The sequence below is a fragment of the Anarrhichthys ocellatus genome, unplaced genomic scaffold (genome assembly GCF_004355925.1).
Source record: "Anarrhichthys ocellatus isolate YVR2014 unplaced genomic scaffold, GSC_Weel_1.0 scaffold6, whole genome shotgun sequence".
Taxonomy (NCBI): domain Eukaryota; kingdom Metazoa; phylum Chordata; class Actinopteri; order Perciformes; family Anarhichadidae; genus Anarrhichthys; species Anarrhichthys ocellatus.
In genome coordinates, this window is record NW_022280036.1 from 11,090,912 (window position 1) to 11,109,693 (window position 18,782).

At 42.4% G+C, this 18,782-nt stretch overlaps 1 protein-coding gene across 1 annotated transcript in view; it reads left to right on the top strand.

Moving 5' to 3' along the window:
* apba2b (amyloid beta (A4) precursor protein-binding, family A, member 2b) overlaps positions 1 to 18,782 on the top strand; it is a 53,773-nt gene that overhangs the window by 31,921 nt on the left and 3,070 nt on the right. The window contains exons 4-12 of the mRNA XM_031846055.1: positions 311 to 588; positions 850 to 1,470; positions 4,254 to 4,334; positions 5,431 to 5,470; positions 6,006 to 6,151; positions 13,548 to 13,634; positions 15,643 to 15,828; positions 17,294 to 17,473; positions 18,537 to 18,749. Coding sequence (XP_031701915.1) covers positions 311 to 588; positions 850 to 1,470; positions 4,254 to 4,334; positions 5,431 to 5,470; positions 6,006 to 6,151; positions 13,548 to 13,634; positions 15,643 to 15,828; positions 17,294 to 17,473; positions 18,537 to 18,749 — 1,832 coding nt within the window. The remainder of the gene's footprint in view (positions 1 to 310; positions 589 to 849; positions 1,471 to 4,253; positions 4,335 to 5,430; positions 5,471 to 6,005; positions 6,152 to 13,547; positions 13,635 to 15,642; positions 15,829 to 17,293; positions 17,474 to 18,536; positions 18,750 to 18,782) is intronic.

The window sequence follows — 18,782 nt, forward strand, 5'->3', positions numbered from 1 at the left end:
CATAATGAATCGCACATTGTTCATCAAAACTTTTTTGTTAGAATCCAAAATGAATATCGTAAAGTTCCCGGCTTGACTTAAATGAGTTGTCAGCTGTTTGGCCGGCAGCCGGCGCTTAGTATTAAGATTTGTAGTAACAAATGTTGGCAATTATTATGTAAATGAATCCCAGGATTCTTTGCATATTTGGAACCGGTTCCCATCCGTAATAGGTACAAATGAATTTTTAGTAGCTCAGTGCTTATTGGGATATAAATAAAGAAGACCCAGATGTTAAGAAAGATGTGTTTGTGATCATAAATCCCTGCAGGGCTGGCAGAGGAGGATGAAGGTGTGACTTACTACATCCGCTACTGCCCAGAGGATGACAGCTACCTGGAAGGTATGGATTGCAGCAGCCAGGGAGAATGTAAACACAGCCAAAGCCACAGCAAGGGGGACTGTGTCACCAGCATTCAGCCCGGCGGAGCCAACACTGATGAATGTCAGGAGGCCGTGGAAGGGTGGGCCGAGGAGGGGGAGGGAAAAGGAGAAGGCGAGGGGGAGGTGAAAGAGGAAGAATGGGTGGAGGATGAGGAGGGAGAGGGGGCAGTGAGGACAGAGTGGACAGAGGAGGAGGGAGAGGTTAAGGAAGAGTGGAGAGAGGGAGATGATGAGGCGGGGGAGGAGTGGAGAGAGGGAGATGAGGAGGCGAGGGAGGAGTGGAGGGAGGGAGATGAGGAGGCGAGGGAGGAGTGGAGGGAGGGAGATGAGGAGGCGAGGGAGGAGTGGAGGGAGGAGGGCCAGGTCAAGCAGGAGCAGTGGGTGGGACAAGAGAGCCACAGGGCGGAGGAGTGGGGTGAGGGAGAGGGCGAGGTTCGCTGCGAGGTGGTGGAGCAAGATCCGGATGAACAGATATACAATGGAAGACCAGAACCCATCCTCGACCATCACCACCATCCCCACCACCAACCCTCCATGCAACACACCCTGCACACCCAGGAAGAAGAGGGGGAGGCAGAGAGCGAGGAGTACTGCCCTAATGAGGAAGAAGATGAGGACGGTGATGAGGAGGAGAGACATGGAAGGGCCTACACTGGAGACTACTATGCCCCAGAGGACAATGGGAACTCGGTGCGAGTCTCTCCGTACCGTAGCCGTAAGGTGCTGGTGGTAGAGGGGGAGACGGGGGAGGAGGCGGAGGAGGACATTGATCAAATAGTTGCGGAGATCAAGATGAGTATGAGTATGGGGAGTCTAAGCAGTGGCACTGACCAAAGCCCAGAGGAGTTGTTGCAGGACCCTGCACCAAGTGACTACCCTCAGCCGAAGCCGGACGCAGCCCCCTACCCACAAGCTCACAACCGCCATGACAGCAGGCCCAAGTCCCTGAACCTGCCCTCCACACACCACAACAACCCTGACCTCCAGAGGGGCATCAAGGCACATGCACGCTCGCCTGAAGACAGGCAGAGATGGACACCAGAGCAGGTGAGCTTCTTTTTTAAAGGTTAAAGCTTTGAACATTGTTTTTTTTCTCATTTAACCCACTTACAGTGAACAAACAACCAACCCAATTAAGAATCACTCTTTATTCATCAAGTTTTGGGTTGATAATCCTAAAACAACGACATACTGATGTTTACTTTCCGCCTGCTGCCTGTCATTTACTGAAAATGACGTGTGCTAGATTGTTTTAGAGAGGGACTCCGCATCACTCTCACTCTTTTTGAGCAACGGCCAAAAGTTTAATTTTGTAGTCTGATGACAGCATTGAAAGTCGACAAATAAACATTTTTCCCCTTGTCAAGACATTGTTAAAAATGTGTGATATAGCCTCATTAAAGCCTTTTAAAAGGTAACACTAATGCCATGCACAATATCAGGACTAATCTGAAACAGCAACATGGAATTCAGCCATGATTTTTATTTATATACGGTGACATGTCCAAATGTCTAAATACTACTGGAAAATGTTTGGTGATATTTAAAATTCAAAACTAGTTGAATTTCCAGGAAAGCCACTGAATCCCAGACTCCATTACTAATGTGTTGAATCAGGACTCCATTTACACACAAAGGCACACAGATGAAATACGGAACATACCAAAAACAGCATTGACGTAATAATGCTATATCGGGCCAGTACCTTTGTAGAAAATGTACTGTACAGTACAGCTATTTCATTGCTCTGTCGCAGCTTTGTGGTGAGACGCTAGAGATGAGTTACACAACATGTTGCTCATCGCCACCTAGAATAGCTGGAGCCTTTCCCCTCCCCCCTGTTACCTTGAGCTGTCCGCCTCCTCATCTCTCTCCCTCTCACGGCTCTGGATGCGTGCACACACACACGTACAGTCACATCAATGGACTCGAACACATGCAGAGCGCCCCCATCTTCTAAAAGTCAGATGGTAAAAGGAGAACAGTCTCCTGTGGGCAGCATGCTGATACACACCTCTCTGTGTGTGTGTGTGTGTGTGTGTGTGTGTGTGTGTGTGTGTGTGTGTATACACACCTGTGTGTATCAGCATGTAACAGAGTGCACATGTTGCATTCACTATGTAGTTCATTTTGAACACAGAACTGGGTCAGACAGTGTAATTAGCTTAAATCTGCAGGGCGTACAGCACACTGCAGAATCAGATGACTTCCAGACTCACTGAGATGATTCGGTCGCCTCGTCCTCTGTTATCAAATACAATGTTCTGTTTACAGCACTCCAGCATGACCTTTGAATGAACCAGGGCAGCAATGACTACAATAAAAGCTTTGCTGCACAGTGTGGGTCAAGAGATTACGAATAAGAAGAATTACAAAACAGACGGACGTAGAGGTCATCTACACACACATTCTGTTGGTGTGATGCGTTTTAGAAAAGCAAAGTAAATTACGCAGTACTCTATACTTATTTCAAATTGTGCTACATGTTGTAAATATCAGTATGTCAGTGTTGAATTATTTCAATCAGGAGAGACAATGATTTGTAGTTAACATTTATTATGACAGATGCTGCGTTAATGAGTTACACAGAAATTCTTTGGCGCTTGAACTCGCCGGGTAGATTTTGTGATCGAGTTGCGATTGCCCTGAGCGGCAACAATATGAATCCCCCCGTGGAGTCCAGACACTGCTGGTGATGGTGGCTGATGAGGCTGATGGAATGATGAGTTGATGAAGCTGATGAATCTGCGAAGATTGGGGCGGAGATGGGAAGGTGGAGGGTTGCATAACAGCAGCCTGAACATACTGAAGGTAGAGAGACAATCATATTTAAGAGAAACAGCAGCAAGATGATAGGCTAACGATGTCCTTGTGTCGTTGTGCTACTGGCTGGAGAGACCAGCTGATCTAGACAGCTGATCATGATTGACAGCCCCAAATGATGTTGGTATAATCACCGATGTGGAAAGAGTCAAGTGCTTTTAAATTAAAAATTGCTTCCATGAATCCCCAAGACTGTTAAAGACCACTGACTGTCCCGCAAAGGCCAAAGCGTACCGGTAATTATGATTGTGTAATATGTTGTGCCTAAAAAGCCAAATATATTGTTCAGATGGACTTTTGTTCATTAAATATAACAATCATATCTTTATCTTTATCTAATGCTTCTTATTTGCAATAGGTTTCATTTTATTGGTATTTTGTTTTGCATTTGCATTAGTAAATCTGTGCTCACATGTACAGTACACATAGCTGCCAGTGCTCTTGGTGCCGGGCTTGTGAATGCTAATTATGCTAATTGTTTAAAATTGAGCGGTGCCGATTAATGGCAGAATTTCACTTCTTCACTGCCCCACCAAGGAGGAGGAGGTTTTACTGGCAGGAGGATTTCATTTCAACAAGTAATACGATTGAATCCTAATGAGCAATTGTGGACCGCAAGATGGATATCCAGGGGAATAAATGTAATCCTCCCTCTGTGTGATTCTGTGGATGTTCAGAATATGTCCACATAGTGAGGAGAGACGAGACGAAAGAAAGAGCCTGCTAGAGGACAAGTGAAAGACAGAACGTAAACATGTGCCAGTTTGAACCAAGTTTAATTGTATTCATAGGTTAACCCTTTCTATTTGTTATTATAAGTCCAGAGAGTTACTCTCAGCCGGCCCACCTACACGAGTCACATGACGTTTCCTCCAACCTGAACCTCTGCCTCCCACTCTAACCAGCAACACAAACAGAAATGTTTTCCATGTGTTTGACTTATACATACAGAATTCCTCTTCTAATTCTTATCCGCTCGCACCTGTTCTTCTGTGTTGACCTGCCAGGTGAGCAACGGTGCAGAGCAACCCAGAAAACAGCAGCGCTCCGACCTCAACATTCCCCTGGAGAACAACAATGTACTAGAGGTAAGATGTTCCGTTGCAGTGTTTCCTTCGTCTTTAGCTTTAGCTGATGCGAGATCGTTTACACTTAAGATATTGTTGTTTGTGTGTGTGTGTGTGTGTGTGTGTGTGTGTGTGTGTGTGTGTGTGTACATTTGTATGTGACTGTCTGAGTAATTGAGTAATTACAACCTCAGCTCATGTCCTCGCCTACGGCGTGATAGCATCCTGGTAATTAAGCAGCGTGTCTGTTCGCGTTTTTATGACCGCCATTTTTCACTAAGATGTCTGCAGTCGCTGCTTCCTGTACAGGCTCCACACACACCTCCCTGTCCTAAATACAGTAAGCTTTCTGAATGTGTAGTGAGCAGGTTAGAGGATCAAATGGATCCATTGAAATGAGTGTTTGAATCTCATGAATCACTTCACATTTCACAGCTCTCTCTCTCTGTCGTTTATAGCTTCCTCCTCCCTCCTTTACATCCTCTCTCTTCCACCTCCCACAGCAATGTCGATGTGTGAAGTGGATGAGTAACGCTTTGCACTCTCCCCACATGCACTTTTTCAGTGCCATTGAGCAAGGCGCATATACCCAGTTTCTGGATCAGTAGAAGTACGAAGGTGTAAGTCCATCTGTAACTGTGTGCATGTGTTGGCAGGGCGACTTTTTAAACCGTTTTTTGTTGTAATGGCAATTGCCAAAGAGTAGGAGGGCGTCATGTCTTGCATGATGGGAGGGTCGAATCGCAATCCCGGAAGTAAAAAGCAATGACCTCTCATAAACCTCTCATAAGCAGACAAATGGCTTTACAGGATGGGATGCTCTTTTAGATTCTCTCTTCATCTGTTTTCTAATAATTAAGTGTATCAGCAGGCTTCCCTGCTCATCATGCAAAATGTTTTGGCTGGTGCTCTTTAAAATGAAATATATAGGCTTTGCTGCTTGATTTCATGAACTGCCACATGCTGTTTGAATAAAGTATCATACATTAGTAAAAGCAGCAGATGTTAGCCAAGTGTTACGATGTTCAGAAACGGAATGAAACTTGACTGGTTTACTTCTTTCTGTGAACATGTTCACAAGCATTTATCGGTCATACCCTGTTTTTATTTCTTCCAGCCAACGAAGAAGGTTACATCGTACCCCAGCTTTGTCGATGGTAAGTTAATCTGTCTGCACACCTGTTGAATGATGAAATCAAGATATTGTAATTGCATGGAACCATTCCCTGCATGGCTTTGTCTTCAGTCTGTCATTTCACAGGCCTGATATAACTCCTCCAGTCCTTTCTCTGCCTCTGGGCATAATCTAGGCCTAATAATGTATGAGGGGCTTAGCTGCCTGCCTGCTCCTTCAGATCATGACAGCACATTGTGTCCCTGAGTGGGTGTCTGAGAGTCCACCTCTACATATCAGAGACACAGATTAATCTCAGCCCAGCCTCCCACCAGCCCTGCACCTCCATCAGCTCACAGCCAGTGGCCGTGTCACGGCTGATTTCCATCGAGCCTGTTATCGCCATATCTCCATCTGCAGAGCAACTGCGTTTGGCTCTATTTCTCTGCACAGCACGTTGTCTGCAGTGATTACAATACTCTCCCCACCACACACCCGACCCCTTCAGTCTAACCGCACTGTGTCCTTCCCCGTGTCTCCCTGTTAACCACCATCCTCTCTGCTTCTCCCTGGCCCAGTCCCAGGACCCTGCGAACCAGAAGACCTGATTGATGGAATTATCTTTGCTGCTAACTACCTGGGCTCCACACAGCTGCTGTCTGAGAGGAACCCCTCCAAGAACATACGCATGATGCAGGCCCAGGAAGCTGTCAGCAGGGTCAAGGTACTCCAAAACACACTGTCTCAAACACGCAAACACACACATCCTTTGTGTTTTCGTTTTTTGACCCGAAGATACCTGTACTTCTCCTCAATCAGCAGGCAACATTTTTTCAGTTTTGACATTTCCTCTGGACGAGTTGCCCAGATTTATATAAGGATCATTCGCCCCTTTTCGATAAAACATTCCCAGGAACTAACCTCAGGAAATAATAGGCGGTTTCAGGACTTAATTTAGTTCCTGCACGATAGCTACAGGTAGTACTTTCAGACGGCTCTGGAACTGTTGGGGGGGGGTTTGCAGGGCTAAATGTCTCTGATTGGTCAAACACAGGCACTGCAGCGGCTTCAACTTGTGTACAGCTTTCTTCATAAAATAAACAAGTATTGGGCACCACCAGTATTACTGGTTGGATGAGGGGTGGACATTGGTTGTTGTTTGTTAATATGAAAGACAAATATATGTTCCCACTAGTTCAGCCAAGAGAGCAGCAAGCAACCCAGAGAGAGAGCGTTGATGAGCGAACAAAGAGAGTGAGCACAAAAAAAACCGTTTGCATATTGTTTGTTCTGTTCTTCAGCAGAAAGAAATTACCATAAAACTCTCAGTTTTCAGCAGCCTTTTTTTTATTAATTTTAACTCCAAAACTCAAATATCAACTGGGTGACTGTTGTTTTATCCTTGTGTGGGAAAATTGCCTTTTTACGAGCGCCATAGTTTTTCAATTTGTCATTGGTCTAATTTGCCTAATCTTTACGGTTCTTCAGATGAGGTGGAAATGCAAACAGGAATGTCCAAAGGGGACTTTTAGCTGCGGATTGCTTTTTCGCTGGTCCCATAATTCCTGCAACTATTTGGTACTGCTAGTTACTTTGTGCAGTCCTGACTGAGTCTGAAGAGCAGATTTGTAATTTTCAGTATCACAACTTTGACATTTGAACAGATTGGAAACAGAAGTTGGAAAAGTTGACTACATATTGTAAATTGTTTCAACATTGATGTTAAAGAGTTAGGACTTTTTGAGTACCGGAACATAAGTTAAGATTGTTCCTTTAGAAAGGTTCCCTGTGTCCTAAAAAATGTCATGGAGTGGAAAACACCTATTTGAGAGCCTATTGCCCAACATCTAGTTTTGTTAAGATGTGCTTTTTTGCACCCCAGAAGGCAGCATCCGATCAGTGCTGTTGGTGTGCTGCCCCAATCTGAAAGAGCATTTTATATGACAGCAGCTCTCCTTCTCCCCAGAGGTGCCAGCATAATGTTACAGTCATCTTGTTGTAGTTCAGGCTGAATTGGTAACACTCAAAATATACAAAAGCCCTGCAGGAAATATATCCAGTGGCTTTACATGGCAAACTCTGCATGTTTGATCGTATTTGTAATAGACTTTCTGAATTAATTTCTTACATTACTGTACATATCTGGAAGGGAAAATAGATCCATAAACTCAAACAAGCTATTTCAGCATATTGTTTAAATGATTCATCATACTTAATAGTTATTGTGAGGTAATTTTAGTTTTACGTCTGGTCCAGATTGCTCATAATACAATTTCCATGGACATCAGTGCTGTATGGGATTTGAGCAAAACATTACAGTCATAAATAAGGAATGAGTGGTCTTTTAGGGTAGCTGAAGAACTTGACCACATTTGGCCGCAGGGCTGGTTGTTTGACGCAGCTGGCTCGATAATGGGACTTCTGGCATGTGAACCTAATATTTCCCTCGTTGACACTTGCTCCCTGCTGTTCTCTAATGTTGTTGTGATGATGATATTCCAGTGCAGTTTGAGGGAAATATTGTGGATGGTACCAGTGCAGCATAGGAGCTTGACTCATATTATTTTTGATTAGTTACTCTGCCCCAAAGTGCTTGCGTCTGACTTTACGGAAACAGCTACTCAAAATGTTTAGACGTTCAGAAATTTCTCACATTTCTCACATGTCGTAACTTGTGTGATCAAAGGACATCGTTTCGTGACGTGATGACATAATGCAGCATTGATGTTTTGGTGCACAGTTGCTACCAGTCTCTTTTATCTCCCTCTCATGTGAACACAAGCTTGACTGTGTATCTAAATGTTAAATGAACTCCCGTGTAGTAGTGTACTTTTAGAAAGTTACATGCTATAATGAGAGTGTTTGCCCAGTGGGAATACGGTAAGAAAACTTACTGTACTTATGTGTCTTACATCTGAAATGTTAGGTCAGATTTTTCTGATCAGATTCCAGGTGCATGATATCAGAAAACATCAGAATGGCATGAAAAAGTAAATAGCAGCCCATCACAATGAACTCCAGTCTGTGCCAGTTAAGGATGGGCATCGTTAGGATTTTATCAATACTAGTACTCTTATCGATACTGCTTATCGGTTCGGTTCCTTATCGATACTCTTATCGGTTCTTTTTTATTATGTTGTGAGAAAAAAAAGACAATTAATTAAGAAAATAATCTACATTGCTTTGTTATACTTGTATGTATACAAATAGTCTTTCTTGAGCAGCAATACAAGAAGTTCCAAAATCTTTCAAATACATTTGCAGATAAACAATGAGCTAAGTTATTAGCTTTTTTTTTTTTTTTTTTTGAGCAAACTCCGTATGGCATCGCTAACGTTGCCTTCAGTGGACGAGGATGTACGGCCGCTCTCCAAGCTGTCGAAAACTGTGCATTTCTTCACATTTGTGTTCTGCTTCTTCGCCAAATGCTTTGATAAATTGCTGAGATTAACTCCCTTACTTGAAAGGGTTTTATTGCTTTTGTGACAACAGGAGTTATCAGCATCTACTGGAGTGAAAGTGCAGCCACTCTTTTGATCTTTTTGTTCTCTCCGCCATGATGTCTCACGCTGTGCTGAGACGTCACTCTGTAACTTCTAAAGAACCTTCCCTAATGCCAGTGAAGATATTGGTTTTGTTCTCTAAAAATGTCTTCAGTTTTGATATTTAGCCATAATCATGAGGCACATAACCATGTATGAGGCATGAAAGACTAGAGCTCAAAGTCTGTTATGATCTGCTAAACTAGTGGATTCACATTTTGTAGTCAAAGTTTCAATCCCAAATCTCTAATAACTTCACTCTGAAGGGTCACAACCCAATCAAAGGCTGTTCTGCAACAAAGAAAAGGATGACAGGGAAGGTCTTTTGGCTGGTTTCAATCTAACAGCCCCACATGACAATGTCTTCTGGCATCAGTCCACATTTATCTAATCTGTGTTTCAGATTAGATTCACTCACTCACTGCCATGCACAATTGCGTTCCCTGCAAAAAGTCTTGTCAGGATGAAACCATGGCAGCAGTAAGCTATCACATTTTTACTGCGTTCCCCTGCTTGGAACACGTCCATTGAACAAGAGGTCGTCCATTATCTCCTTGATTCGTCCCTCGTTAACAAATAAAAAGCTGTACAGCAAACGACATTTAATCTTTGACATTTGAAAGGTCACAGCCGACTGCACACCAACGAGGCAGTGGGGGTGCAGCCATGTTTGTATATTCTCTCCATATAAACCCAAACAAGCCCACACGTACACAAGCACAGAGATGCACTTAGTGCTGAACTGAGCAGCTTCACCCTCTCTCCCCCCCCCCCCCCCCTCATTCACCCGTTCCTGATGTCTCTCCCTCCCTGCTCAGCTCCTCCTCAGCAGAGCAGTAGATGCTGCTGAAAGCCTCGGATCTCTGTCTTGCATTAGAGCTGATCACGGAGGAGGAAACTTTACCAAACGAAAACCCAAAAAAGATTCTTCCCTTTGGGACGTTTTCTCTGAACGTAAAAAAAACTAATAGAGTCTTAGATACTATTAGAAACATCCAGTCTGTTATGGCCATAACTTCTGGACACAGGGCGACATCGCTCTCAATCGGCTCCAAAACACAACAGCAGGTTAAAGTAAAAATCAAATGGATTTATTATCCAAGAAGCATAAAAACAGATACAGACAGTTACAAACCGAATCACACTACTAATAACAAAACAAACCTATATATAAAATCAAATGTGAGATCCAATCCGAGCCACCCAGAAGGCTGGTATGCCTCCTCAGTGGCCAGCAGAAGATCTGAAAACCCCCAGAGTTTCAAACCCTTTGTCCCCGCAAAGTTGCATTCCTCAGCTCATCGATCAGCTCATTGATTGGCTGAAGTCCAACAAGCCCCACCTGGGCCTATGCCCCATTGTCCTAAACTTCACACCTCTCCCAGCCACTTTCACACAACCCCCACTCCAGCACATTTCTCAAACCCCCTCTCACAGACACTTAATGCATGAAATGACCAGACTCTTCCAAGTAAATATACTGTATCACATTATATCCATAATTAGGAGCTTTAAAACTTAAATCCCTCACAATTCTCACTCTCTGAAATGTAATGGGGGTCAAGATAATTTCCTCTGGTCGATGGCAGATGGAGAGAGGGGCCTTCGCTCAGCGTGAACCTTATACAGAGGGGTTGATTTTGAAAGATTACAGAGTGCTAAGAGTGCTCCAAAAGATTATCAGTGTAAGTTCGGGCCCACGCCAAGACCAGAATTACTGATGAACTAATCAAACACATTAGCTATGTAAAACTGCCTCCACGTTGATAAGCTGTTTGATTCCAAACATAGTGGCTCAACCTCGTCATTTTATTTTTATTTTTTTACTGCAGCCCCGAGAACAAACCCCAAGTGCTTAGTTTAAATCCTTGCTCTGGGCTTTATCCCCTCCCCTGACTGTGAGTGTTGATTGTTTTCCAGCATGTCTTTCCTGGTAATAGTGTTTAGACTGTGACATGAACACAACCTGAAATACAGACTTTGTTGTCTTTCTTAGCTGTAGTGCTTTTAGATATAGGGGGGCCTAATCATCGTCTTTCTTTTGGTAAATGTTCTGACCACAAAACGGACACTTTAGACCCTCCTAATAGAGCTTCATACAGACGCCAAGACTGCAGTGTCAATTCATATTTGCACGCTTTGGGTTTTCTGTGTTTTAAAAGAGAAAGGGCAATTATTACCCTCTGTAATTGCTGTTTTAATTTGTATCAGATATCCACACACACCCACACGCACATCATCCCTGTCTCTCTCTCTCTCGCTCTCTCTCTCGGTTTCTGAGAGCAGCGATAGCACACCTGCTGTTTGGTTTGGGGCTTTACTGTCTTACCGTCTTTTATTCACCTTCTTTATTTCCTCCTCCTCTTCCTCCTGTTTTTTGTGCTCCTGTATCCGCTGAACTTGTCCTGTCCCATCACCTGCCTGCCTGGCTGCCAGAGGGTACAGAAGGCTGCCAAAATCAAGAAAAAGGCGGTGTGTAATAAACAGAGCAAAACAAAGACCCTTTGGCCACTTCCCTCCACTCTCACCTTTTTTCTTTCTCATTTCATTCGTGCCTGTCTGTTTCTGTGTATCGTCCCCCATCTGTGTCTTTGTCACATTTGTCGTGTTCATTAATTTGGTCGAACAAATCTTTGTCTCAGTTCTGGGAAACCGGACAAACGTGTTTAGTTTTATATGAAGGACTATACATTTTGGCAGTGAGAGTCTTTCATAAGCCTGAAGGTGTGTTGTAAGGCACAAGACTGAGAACTGCTGGATCCAAATTTAACAGCAGCACATTGACACAACAGAAGACATGTGAGCAGGAGTGAATACTGTGGGAGAAGCTCCAGGCTGTATTACACCTTGGGTTTCTCTTAATACAGTGTCATTTAACTGAGTATTATGCTGTGCAATGACCGGTGGGAAAGAGCTGTAAGTACACAAAAACACTGACATTCTTTCATGAAATCATAAATGCATGTTTAAGACTGTAATGACATATAGGCACAAAACATATTGAGGTATTGTACTAAATGAACCACATAGTTGTGTCTGGTGTATGACTGATTCATGCTTCTTCTTTTTTTACTCTCTAACTGAGTGCAGGAAGAATTCTCCAGTGATTTATGTAATACATGTGCTATTAATAACAGTCAAAGTAATGTTATCTTAAACTTACAAATCCGAAGCTTTGGAGGATTTGGTGATTTAATGAGGGTGGATTTTGACACAGCAAAGATGTCTAACAACCTTTTCTCAAATATACCAAGATAAATGATAACAGAAAAGTGAAATACTTTGTCCAGTTTAGGTTTTGCTGACAAAAAACAGCACAACATACAAAATACAATAACCTTTGACCTCAGAGTCAAGGACATGCAACTTTATTTTAGCCAAGAGAACAGCAAAGAACCTCACTTACTCTAATTAGTGTGTGGAAATACTTTTTCATATTTTGTATTTACATTGCAGTTACCCTCAAGTAAGTTAAATTATGTATTTGGGAGATAGAAATTCAGTGCATGCCTAATTGTTGTGTGATTAACACAGTATTCACCAGCCAAGGCAGAAGATAATTCTTGCTATAATTTACACTTTGAACTTGGGTCATCCTGAGGTACTGCGGAGAGAGGTAGTAAACAACCTCAGCTGTGACTGCATGCATTTTAGGCTCACTGTTATGAAAAACTAAGGAGAGCCTAAATTAAATATTGGTCCATTCTTGTTCTTTTATTTTTGTACAACTGGGCATCACAGTTTTAGTGGTAATCATCAGGTTTTACTATCAGCTTTCAGAATGCACTGCATCAATGCGACAGGCAGAAGTCCGTCATATAAGAGGGTGATTGCCATTAGTGCGGTATCAATAGCCTCTGTAGGCTGTTAAGCATTAATCCACGAGGCAGATTGGATTTTGAATTGGGAGTATGGCTGCAATCATAAATGGATTGAACGCCAAGAGTGTCTTTTCATCTTTATCTTTGGTTGGTTTCTGTGCGCCTTCAGGCACTTTGTTGGGATAAAGATGGATGTACTAACGAATGTTACAAGCCATGGTCTCCTTTCATGAACTATTGAGGTACAGCTATATCTGTTTTATCTTTCTTTTTTTTGTTGCCTTATTTCAAATCCACCAGGCTAGTTTCATTGAGCAAAACCAAATAGAATTTGATTAGTCTGCAGTACACAGTGATTAGAGGGAAATGGGCAAAACAGCCAGCTGGTAAGGGTTTAGTGTTAAGCCGGTTCTTGTTTCTGTGCCAGCTTGCTGTCCTCGTGCCTGGACAGTTGATATAAACTAACACCACTGCCAAAAACGTTATTTTTCTGCCTTTTGCACCTCACCTTTAGACTCAACAAACCTGTCCATCTAACAAGCATTCGCTTGCTGGCCCCTAAACTATACATGCATGCGTTTTGGATGTCGAAACTTAAAGGCTGCTTTCCAACATTTAACACGGACACCATTCAGGTGGTTCTACATCACCATGAACAGTCAAGTTTGGCACAAAGATCTTACACAATAAAAGTCAAGGAAGATGATGTGACCCACTCTTCTGTTGTTGTTTTTCTTTTTCTTTTATCTTGCCACAGGGTGCAGAGGGAGATGCTCAAACCCTCACTGAGGTCGATCTGTTCATCTCCACCCAGAGGATCAAAGTCCTCAACGCAGACTCGCAGGTGAGCACCAGCAAGTACACGTGCCTAAAGAGTCTTTTCTCACCTGTCAGAGTAAAAGCTGTTTACCCTGACATCACCTCGGCCTCACACTGAGCTACACAGGGCTACACAACATCAGGGGAGACTTGATGTGTCATAGCTGTCATAACTGCAGCTTAACCGGTGACACAAACTGCTTCTTATGAAACCCCACAACTGATTGCTATTTATTTTTTGTTTAATCTCATGATAAGAATAAACTCTGTTTGACTTTCTGAATGTTGTTGTGAATGAAAAATCACATTTATCTGCCAGATTATCTTTCATTTAATTATTTTTTTTCTTTTTTGTAGAAGCTTCTCTCCGCTCTTACCTTTTAGCTTTACAAAAAGCAGCTGTGTGAAGCAGCAACACAAGTCTTCACAGGAGGTAGAGTCTTTGATAGAAGTAGAAACGCTTCCCAAAGCTTTGCAGTTTTTGGGATCCCCAATAGAGCTCTGTGCTCGCAGTAGGAGTTAAATGTATATGTGATAGATGAATCATTTGCAGTATTCCAGTCTGAGCTGCTGTCTGTGTCTGTGGCTGTGTGTGTGTGTGTGTGTGTGTGTGTGTGTGTGTGTGTGTGTGTGTGTGTGTGTGTGTGTGTGTTTCGTCAGCCGCCTGGCAAACAGCATGCTGCAATGCAGTTTATATCTTCCTCCTTTCTCCATCTGGTTGCCACTGATCACTGACACTGTTGAGAGAGAGATTCTGAGTAAAAAATACATTATTCTACAATTAGAAGGCTCCATGCAGCTTGCATGGGGTTTCTGACATTGCTTCATAATAAGAACAACTCCAAAGGTGGGCTAGAGCATCGCCAACAATTAGGCTACTGTAATAAAACCACTCGACAGAATTAATGGAGTGAATGTGACATGAACGTGACATTTAATTTAGCATATTATCATAAAACATGATCAAATACAAGTTCCTCTCAGCAAACATGCAGATTCACCTTAAAAATCCACATCGTCTCTAAACTGCTGTTCCATAGTTAAAATCTACATCATGACACGCGACAATTGTTTGACTGAATGAACAAACATGATTTCAAATCACTTTGTTCCATCGAGACAAACACTCTGATATCCAAACCCCGTCTGGGTTTTGTGTGCACCTGTACTGGAGATCTAATTCATCGTGGCGTCATTGGGCTATAATCAGATCATACAGTCGTTTTGAATTCAATCAAAAGTAGGCCTGCATGTTTTCTATCAGCAGTACTTTCATCCCACTCTGCCCTAAAAGGATCACGCAGCTTTGACAAAGAAAGGAAACAAGTCCGCTGCACGCTGGTGCTTTAATTTGCTAATATTGCTGATCAAAGGAAACCGACTGTTGCCAGAAATAGGATGATTACCAGTTACACGTACAACATATTTTTCAAAGCTACAGTATGGTGGTATTAAAGAAACGCTAAAAGAAACCTTACTGTGGGGAAATATTCCATCTCAGTTAAAATGTTTAATTGTGATGTAGTTTTTGTCTATTTATTGTCTGCAGCTTTTGACCCTCCGGGACATAATTTATTTATAGCAAATACTGTTTTACTATCCAATGTATATTATGCTGCAGTTATAGTTAACTTTTTGTAGTTTAGCGGTTTACTTTATTGAGTCGCTGTAGCATGAAAATAATGAACCAGAGTCATCTCCATTAACTGGAAATCGCTGATTAAAGATCTGCACTGATGATATCATCTGCTTTTTGGGAATTGGTTTGGAGACACTAAATCGTCTTTGTGATATATATTATATATGTATTTTTTGCTATCATATATTAGGTCCAATCGGGTTTTTCATTTGAGTTCAGGGATCACAGCTGTGAATCCAAAATGTCTTTATCTAAAATGATTAAATGATATCATATATAAACTAACACACAGTAGGTGCTGTCATACAGTTGGCTGTAGAGTATTGTAAACACAGCAGGGTTGACATTTAAAGGATGCATTTGACGTAGGTGCTTTTGGTTGATATGTCAACAGGAAACAATGATGGACAACGCGCTCCGTACTATTTCCTACATTGCTGACATTGGGAACATTGTGGTGCTGATGGCGAGGCGCCGGATGCCACGCACGGCCTCCCAGGACTGTATCGAAACTACGCCCGGGGCCCCCGAGGCAAAGAAGCAGTACAAGATGATATGCCATGTCTTTGAGTCGGAAGATGTAAGTCCTTTGTGTGTTTTCAAGATCACGAACCTGCTGTGTGTTAATGGGTTTATGAGAGAAATCGACACCTTTAAACCCCTCTGGCTGTGAGAGGTCACCGAGATGTCAGTTACTGAAGGTTATTTTTCTCTCGTTATGTAATCGTACAGTAGATGAGTCCTCCAACATCTAAAGATAAGAAAGAGATGACACTTATTGCTTCGTACGTGTTATTTGATTGTCGGATATTATTTCTGATTTGTTATTCTGAATGTTGTTATTTTCAAGTTTGTGCCACATTGTCACAAATATATAGAAATTCAAAAAGAAATGTTGTTTTGCAACTTTTAATAGCTAAATAGAGTAACCCTCTGACATGAAATTATGTAAATTGGCTGGGCATTTTTTTTTAACTCACAGAGCTGCTGCTTGTCTTGTTGAAGCAGATTCAGCAAGACTTGGCAACGTGAACAATGTTGCACTGAGGAGCCAACGACTGAGTGTCTGTGCCAGTCAGTATAAAGGCTGGACTCCAATCTGTCCTCTCTTCGTCTAATTTCTGCTGCCAGGTTTTAAAGGGCGGCCAGAGTTATAATAGAAGCATTCAGCCGCTCATCCATCAACTTATAAACTGTTTCTGTTATTGTAGCTCTGCTGGCTTTAATCAGTGTTTGCCTGTGTTTTTTTTTTGTTTTTTTTGCTTTTTGTTGTTCTGCAAAACTAATTCACAGTATATTGATTTTGAGAGTTTGGGCCTTGAACGTCTGCAAATGCTGCAAGAGATTTATATTCAATTGTAGGATTCAATTAAACAAGAAAATAAGAAGAGCTTGCAAAATGCGTATCCTCTTTATTCTCATGATCTATCTTATCTCTCACAGCCAAGATAAGGCTTCAGGTTTTCATTTTTCACTTTTACACGTTTGACTAATTTCACTTATTTACAACTTATACCTGTCTTGGTAGAAAACATTCGTGTTTTTGAATGGAGGGTACTATAAAGCAGCGGTTTCCAATCATTTTTCCCACTCAGCCCCCACAGCCCTAAATCACCTGTATCAATACCACCTGTCATGTTTAAATTAGATTCGAACACTATTAATTACATAAAAATGGACATGGTTACAATCATTTTTTTCATATAAGACACATCGATCCTGGAAGTGTTAATATTAAGATATTTCTCTCTTTGATTTGGTCAGGTTTTCAACCAGTTATCTAGCGATCGATTTCTGCTCTTATTGACTAGTTTTTTTACATTCTCAATCACAGGTTGGTTGTCTGCTCTCCTCTTTTAATGGGAAATAGGTTAAGCAAAAATCAATTTATATTATGGCTTTACATATTCTTGGCAACCTCAATGCCACTTTGTTTGATGCCACAGGATGCTCTTTTTTCCCACTGTGTTGTTGTTTGTGGATCTAACAAAACAGGATCACAAACACATGTTTCTGTCATGATTCCTGCCTTTTCTGTTTTGCAGGCCCAGCTTATCGCTCAGTCCATCGGTCAGGCGTTCAGCGTAGCTTACCAGGAGTTCCTGAGAGCCAATGGCATTAACCCCGAGGACCTGAGTCAGAAGGAGTACAGCGATATCATCAACACCCAGGAGATGTACAATGACGACCTCATTCACTTCTCCAACTCTGAAAACTGCAAAGAGGTTGGTCTATGTTAAGCGTGCATTAAACACGTGTGCTTCTTACAACTGAACGATTTTTTTTCTGCTGGTTTGTTGGTTTGTGTCGGTGCAGGAAACAAAACAAGAATATAAGAACTGTGAGACTTAACATGTATGCTGCAGGGCCATGAGAGAAACACACAAGTATACAGTAGCTGTTCACTAATTAGACCGATTCAGAGGCAGGTGGTACAGTAACATCTACTCGGAACATGTCAACGCTAGCGTGTTTTTTTTACACTATGCCCTGAAAGCATTACTGGAGGCTTTTGGAGGATTAGAAACCGTGAAACAGTTTCTGCTGGATGAGCAGAGAGGCAGCATGGGCACCACCACGCAGCTGCTATATTAGAGGCTCGTGAGTCATTTGTAGTGATGGGAAAACTGGGCTTGCTTGGCTTAGCAACCCACGTTAAAGACACACTGACCTGTGTTGTCACCATAAAAACAACAATCACAGTTTTCTTTTGACCTCGTCAAATGACCACGGCAAACACTTCAATGTCTGTTCTACTCCTGTTCTATTTCTATGTTTAAAACTGTTCATTGAGATGGTGTGGAAATCAATGTATGATATAGTTGTGGCTCCGACTCTCCAATCAACTCGGGAATTGTGACATTCGGCTTAAACGATTTGGGAAAAGGGGAAATGACGAACACAACTTCCTATGGTCTCATGTTACTGTATGTATCGTGATATCCCCCAGCTGTACCCTCTGAGCTCCAGACCTGCTGTTATACCACAGATCTCTGCTCTGATCACTGGAAGGGAGCTAGAAAACAGGTATCGCAAAGAAATCATATTGTTTTAGGTGGAAGTGAGTTGAATGTAGCTGAATCTGGTGCTTGTCTGGTGGAGGGGAAAAAAGTCCCAAGCACGCTGACACCTGCGTCTTTTTCAGATAAAGAAAAAAGACAAAACTGATGAAATGTTAGTGTCATAGCACTGTTATAGGCTGAAATCGGTCAGTATTGTTTAAATTATGGTCAGTTTCTGTGCATGATGAAACATGAAAGCGACCAACAATCTGTCTCGTCTCCACAGCTGCAGCTGGAGAAGAGTAAAGGGGAGATCCTGGGTGTGGTGATTGTGGAGTCCGGCTGGGGCTCCATTCTACCCACAGTGATCTTAGCCAACATGATGAACGGCGGGCCAGCGGCTCGCTCTGGCAAGCTCAGCATCGGAGACCAGATCATGTCCATCAACAACACCAGCCTAGTGGGGCTGCCACTCGCCACCTGTCAGGGAATCATTAAGGTACAGAGACACTGAAGCTGTGAATTAAATAGT